The 7,025-nt window shown below is 37.8% G+C and overlaps 1 protein-coding gene across 1 annotated transcript in view; it reads right to left on the reverse strand.

Moving 5' to 3' along the window:
- The window catches only part of LOC137645568 (RNA-binding protein 25-like), a 50,865-nt gene extending 44,061 nt beyond the window's left edge, over positions 1-6,804 (reverse strand). Inside the window, exon 1 of the mRNA XM_068378369.1 lies at positions 6,709-6,804. Within this exon, the coding sequence (XP_068234470.1) occupies positions 6,709-6,804 (96 nt within the window). The remainder of the gene's footprint in view (positions 1-6,708) is intronic.
- Positions 6,805-7,025: the final 221 nt, after the last annotated feature.

The following is a 7,025-nucleotide window of genomic DNA, read 5'->3' on the forward strand; positions in this document are numbered from 1 at the left end:
GCCATACTATTATGTATTAATGGTAGAAAACGTGTACTTATTCCTCATGAGGTCTTGGCCTGTGTCATGATAGCCATGTGATTTTTGCTTGACCTAATAGTAAGGTGTCATGTTGACTAGCCTATCTTAGAGAAATTTTTAACCTCAGTGGAATTTGAAAAGAGGTCATTGGCAAGTATAATCTCAATGTTTGTGAACTATTATTTGCTACAACTTTGTGTTAAGGGTAATGATAGTCTTCCTCCTAGTTAACGAGCTTTAGTTTAAGCTTTAGAAAATTAAAAGGATTTTGACGTAGGAAAAATCTCTTTTTGGGTGAGATAGCCATGTCGTCCTGATGGAAGTTCCTTCCGGTAGCTTCCTACTGTATAATATTTCTAAGTGATATTACAAGAGAATTGCTGCCAGGTGTCACAGGGTTCTAACCCCCGGAACGATTATCCTAAGATATCGTGTATACCAGTTTGTTCCATTCTAAGGCTATGTTATCTTGAAATGGTCGATATGTTAATTTCGGATTTAGAGCAGGGATTTGGGATATTAGTTTGAACTACAAATAGGTTCATGGTAATATTACTTTGGTGAATATTTTTTCCTACTCTCTCGTGTTTTATCCATTTCTGACTAAGAATATTGAGGCAAACTTGGTCATGAGGTTTCCTATCCCCTCCCTATTATGGTGGATCCCAGTGGAAAACCAGGATTTTGGGTGGGGAAGTTCCAAAAAAGTGATTTGCAGCAATAGTAATGGTAAAAAATGCATAGTAAAAATAAGATAATCAGTTTAGAAAATATATGGTACATGTAAGTGGTGGGAAATTGTTTATGACTCGCATGATGTTCCTTAAATAGTTTTTGCTCCGCCATGATTCACTTTAATCGCAAATAAACATTATCTCATTGCTCCTCGGTTCTGGCAAGCAGGATATGGATGTGTTGCCACGTCATTCATATGGGTCACTATTCAAATATCGTAATTACATCTACAGTGATTTAGGTAGAATGGATTGTAGAAAATAAACGGATAGCTGCGAACGAAAGGAATGGGTTCATCAGAGACGGACAGTACTATGAGGGGAGAGGTTATGTAACGGCTCCCCGCCTATCATCCTCCTTAGATTCCTAGACTTGGTTAAGTCTGTTTGGGGTGCAGATATCTATGGTTATATACGGATATGTCCCTGATTATACACGATATCTTATGATAGTCGTTCCGGGGGTTAGAACCCTGTGATACCTGACGGTAATTTGCTTGTAATATCACTCGCAGAAATATTATACAGTAGGAAGCTGCCGTAAGGAACTTCCATCAGGACGACATGGCTCGAGCCCAAAAATATATTTTTTCTACGTCAAAATCCGTTTTTTCCCGACTCGCTATCTTGTGTTATCTATTTCTTCCTATGAATATTGGGGCAAACCTGGTTATGAGGTTTCCTATCCCCTCCCTATTATGGTGGATCCCAGTGGAAAACCAGGATTTTGGGTGGGGAAGTTCCAAAAAAGTGATTTGCAGCAATAGTAATGGTAAAAAATGCATAGTAAAAATAAGATAATCAGTTTAGAAAATATATGGTACATGTAAGTGGTGGGAAATTGTTTATGACTCACATGATGTTCCTTAAATAGTTTTTGCTCCGCCATGATTCACTTTAATCGCAAATAAACATTATCTCATTGCTCCTCGGTTCTGGCAAGCAGGATATGGATGTGTTGCCACGTCATTCATATGGGTCACTATTCAAATATCGTAATTACATCTACAGTGATTTAGGTAGAATGGATTGTAGAAAATAAACGGATAGCTGCGAACGAAAGGAATGGGTTCATCAGAGACGGACAGTACTATGAGGGGAGAGGTTATGTAACGGCTCCCCGCCTATCATCCTCCTTAGATTCCTAGACTTGGTTAAGTCTGTTTGGGGTGCAGATATCTATGGTTATATACGGATATGTCCCTGATTATACACGATATCTTAGGATAGTCGTTCCGGGGGTTAGAACCCTGTGATACCGGACGGTACTTCTTTTGTAATATCACTCACAGAAATATTATACAGTAGGAAGCTGCCGGAAGGAACTTCCATCAGGACGACATGGCTCGAGCCCAAAAATAGATTTTTCCTACGTCAAAATCCGTTTTTTTCCTACTCGCTATCTTATCTATTTCTGCCTATGAATATTGGGGCAAACCTGGTCATGAGGTTTCCTATCCCCTCCATATTATCGTGGATCCCAGCGGGAAACCAGGGCTTCGGGTGGGGAAACACCAAAAACGAATGATTTGCAGCAATAGTAGTGGGAAAAAAATGCATAGTAAACACAAGATAATCAGTTTGGAAAATATATAGTTCATGTAAGTGTTTTGAAATTAAAGTATCATCATTACTTGATTCACATGACGTTCCTTAAATGGTTTTGCTCCGCCATGGCTCACTTTCGATTGCAAATAAACATCTCATTGCTCCTCTGCTCTAGCAAGCATAATATGGATGTGCTGCCCACGCCATCCATATGGGTCACTATTCAAATATAATTACATCTACAGTGATTTTTAGGTAGAATGGATTGTAGAAGATAATTGCTATATAGGGCATTTTGTGGGGTTTTGAAAGTTTTTTTTTTTATGCAGTATTGATATGGGACGATAATCCAAAATTCTTTAGTGTGGTTCCACTACCATAACTTGAAAGCTTTGGGTTTTTGCTAGGTATCGTCACTAATTACATTAAAAAAAAAGCCTTAAAATATACCATGAAGTAATCTAATTGTATTATCAACTTTTTTAAACTGTTTCCGCCAGTCATCATCATAAAACACCAATCATCGTAATTAAAAAACTTTCCGTAATCAGGACCCCGCAATAGTAATGAAACACGAATACACTCTGTGGCTTTTGTTTGCCAGGACTTATAAACGTGTAGAAAATGTTTCAACCTCGTTTTCTAGGAATCATTCGTAGCAGTGTTCATTGTATGACAAATACCTCCTTACTTAATTGAGCATATTCACCTGTATTTTGGTATGCCAAATTAACACAACTGTTTGTTTTTGTTCTGCCGTAGCCCGCTTCATTTGCAGATAAACATTATCATGTTAGGATTGTCCTGGCCAGTGGAACATGTTTCTGTACGAGTGTTAGCCATGTGGTCTAGTATTTTGGCATTTTATTTATCTAATTGGTTTAAATGGTTTTTGCTCTGCTGTAGCTCACTTTGCTTGCTATTTGTTCCTGTGTTCTGGCAAACAGAACATGGGATGTTTAGGTGTCTCCTAGACATTATTAAATGGGTTTTTAATATGACTCACTGTCGTCAATCTCCCTAGACATCTAAGGTTTGACTCGAGTGTTAGGAATTATCATAAAATCTTGAACAATTTGTCAGGTTTATTGGGGGTTACCCATTATTGATGCAATATCAAAAATCACTTTCCTGTCCTTTAAGTTTAGGACTCAGAGTGAAGAGACTGGTTTAGCAGTTGCATTTTCTCTGGTAAAAACTACATATACTAGGTATCCTGCAAGTAATGAGCAAAATTTTTGGGGAGAAATAGTACTGTGGTGAGAAAGTGGTATGCGGTAAATGAATTGGTAATAGTTTACAACACCACGCTCTCCATTTACTCCAAAATAATGCAATCCTGCAGTTTTCATCTTCTTGCACAGTAATTAGGTGGTTATTTAAATTCTGGGAAAGTAATAATTAGCAAGATATGTTGAGGAAGGGGGAAGGGGTTATAAAAAGAAAATAGCTCAGTTTCCTCACCAAACGACTTGGAACTGACATGTCAACAAAGTCAACGAAACAGGATTCGTGATGCCAGCGTACATAAACAGAAGTTTGTGATGCCAGCGTACATTTGATATACTGTATATTCAAAATATACTTAATCAAAAATTGAGTGATTACTCAAAAGTGTCACTATTTGTAAATTGCATATTTTATGGACACTTTTGAGTAATTAATCCATTTTTAACTAAGCATATTTTGAATATACAGTATATCAAATGTACGCTGGCATCACGGACTTCTGTTTATGTACGCTGGCATCACGAATTCTGTTTGGTTGACTGTGTTGACATGTCAGTTCCGAGTCGTTTAGTGAGGAAACAGAGTTATTTTCTTTTTATAACCCCTTCCCCCTTCCTAAACATATCTTGCTAATTATTGCTTAACCAGAATTTAGATAACCTCCTAATTACTGTGCAAGAAGATGAAAACTGCAGGATTGCATTATTTTGGAGTAAATGGAGAGCGTGGTGTTGTAAACTATTACCAATGAATTATACTAAAGATCTTGTCGAGTTCATCACCGTGTAACAACTTAAAATTTACTATATCATGGTTTGGTAATAACAGCAAATATGCAGGAGCTAATTTGCATTGTTGCTTCACTTTTAATAGCCGATATCATGCAGGGCAACACAGATCGATGCTATTCAATCAAATACAGTAATGCAAAACTTAAAAAAACAAAAAGGTAACTTTTGAAATGTCAAAGATGGCTTTTATAGTTAGTAAAAGCTGTTTTCTGAAGGCCAAGAATAGGTCTAAGAATAAGACTAATGTTGAGCTCCAAAAGGCTCCTGGCCAGGTGAATTCTTGAGATTGGATGAAAGTTAGTTGTGAAAGTCCTAAAGTGAAGGTGAAATCTAAGGCCATTACCATCAGTAAAGGTACTCTCAACATAAGGCTGACTGATGACCCAGTACTGAAAAAATTTGCGTCAAGTTTGTGACAAAAGTATTTTCCAAAGACCAGTTGGTCTGTATGGAGATTTCCACCTAGATTATCTAAATATTAGATACAGGTAGAAATCTTTTTAAGAAAGTTAATCAATTATGAGTTTAGGGGTCTGTGCTCAGTGGAACCGTAATGAAGTCCCCAAATCTCATATGAAGGTTATGATGAGGAAATTATTAAAGAACTTTGTTACATTTTTAATTTCAGCGAGACTACATTAAATAGGTCCCCAAGAGGCATATCATTTTCCGTGAACATTGGTAATGTTTGAAAGGTTAAAGGGAAACGATGAGAAATAAAGACCAATGGTGATCCAGTGGTTTCCACCAAGAGTGTGCTGCATGTGATTAAGTCAATTCAGGTTGCCACCCTCCCTAAAGTCCTGACCTTGCTCCTTACGGTAACCTCTTTTCTTTCTCTGAAGACAAAGAAGTGAAGGCATAATCATTTATGAAGTGACTAACAGAGTATTGGAAAGTATTTTGGGAGTGGGAGAAAGCTTGCTCAAGTGTGTAGCTGCAGGTAGTCATTATTTCAAAAAAGATAGTTAATTTTAGTGTCATACCAAGGATGATCTTCAATTATTGGTTGTGCCTTTTTCTTTTTTAGACTAAGAAGAAAATTTATTTTTTTCAAATTGGTTCAACATCATAGTTTTGCCACAGACATGGAGGTATGCTGTTTTAAGTCAAGTAGATCATGACACCAAAAATTGTTTTAAATATTGAGCTACTTACAGTACCTTTTGAATGTTGAATATTAATCTGGGTAAAACAAAATTTTCAAAATATTTGATACAAAAATATGCTCCCTTTCAGTAATATTTGTTTTCTCTTTTTTACAGTTCTCTTCAGCATCCAAAAGAACATTGCTCTAGATTAGATTCAGCATGGAGGCCATTTCTAATGCAAGATCAGATACAGTATGAAAGCCATTTCCATCATTGGATAATTAGACTATGTAAGTGTACTTTTTTCTATTATTCCACTAGAAAGTGGTAGAACCTTTCCGAGATTTCATTACCAGAGCAAGGCTTTTAATTTCATGTATCTAGATCTACCTTAGTTATTTTTGTAAAATGTAGATACTTCGCTTTTTTATAATATAGCAACCTAGTAAGGGTTTGATATTTACATATTGGTTTATACATTCACCATCTATACTGTTGTGTACTTGACCATTTTAATGTATGTAATAAGGACAAGATGCCATAAATTTTCTTGGAAATTATTGACATGAAAACATTTTTACAAGACTAAAATGCTTCTGGATTTTGTCATAAATTAATTTGTTCCCACAAATACAGAACTTTGCCCTTCTTGTAGAGATAACAGCGAAGATGGAGAACAAATTAATTTGTTCCCATGAATACAAATCTTTGCCCATCTCGTAGAGATGACAGCGAAGATGGAGAACACTGAAGTTAAAACTTTGAGGTGTAAATAGGTGGCCAGTAATTACTAGCTGGGAACAGGGAAGCACCCCCCTTCTGCTTGCCCACTGAGCTGTCATTTTGGTAGCAGCGATCAGCGAGAACAGACGTTCTTCCACTGGCTGGAGATTTTACCCATTGATTGCTTTATAAATTATTTTCTACTTTACTCCTACACTTGTTCCCGTCAATGATGCTAGCAGCATCTTGGGACACTGTCCTTGGTTCCGAGACATGCTTAATGCTAGCATGTTTCCCATGACTCGAACGGCTGGCCAACATGTCACCTTGAGTCGTACTGTACTTCTCTTCTCTGAAGTCGGAAGGAGAAACTATCGTGTTAAAAAAAAGCTTCTACCCGAAGGAATATGGTACCCTTGTTTGGATACACGCTCTCATAGCACTGTTTCCCAGCAAGCACTGTTAAATGAACGTTCCTCGACTGGATTAGAATGCTGATCGCTGAACTTTGTCCGCGATCAACTTGCTTTTTAGCCAACATGAGTGATCTGAACAAGTGAGCATGCTCACTGCTGGGTAAGAGATGCTTAATGCCAGCATGTCACCCATGTGCCTCCCTGTGGGATGTGTGCCCCACTGAAGGATCCCTGTGTTGATGAGCAACATATCTCAACATGCAGTGTGTGACGCACTCGTCTGAGCATGCTAGCTCTTTGGATTGTGCCTGTCATTCTTCAAACACTGGCGTGGCCACACACACACACACACACACACACACACACACACACACACACACACACACACACACACACACACACACACACACACACACACACACGCACTAAAGAAAATGCCTGAACGCGATGCCATCAACGTGCACGTAGGGT

Source organism: Palaemon carinicauda, chromosome 8, assembly GCF_036898095.1.
Source record: "Palaemon carinicauda isolate YSFRI2023 chromosome 8, ASM3689809v2, whole genome shotgun sequence".
Taxonomy (NCBI): Eukaryota; Metazoa; Arthropoda; class Malacostraca; order Decapoda; family Palaemonidae; genus Palaemon; species Palaemon carinicauda.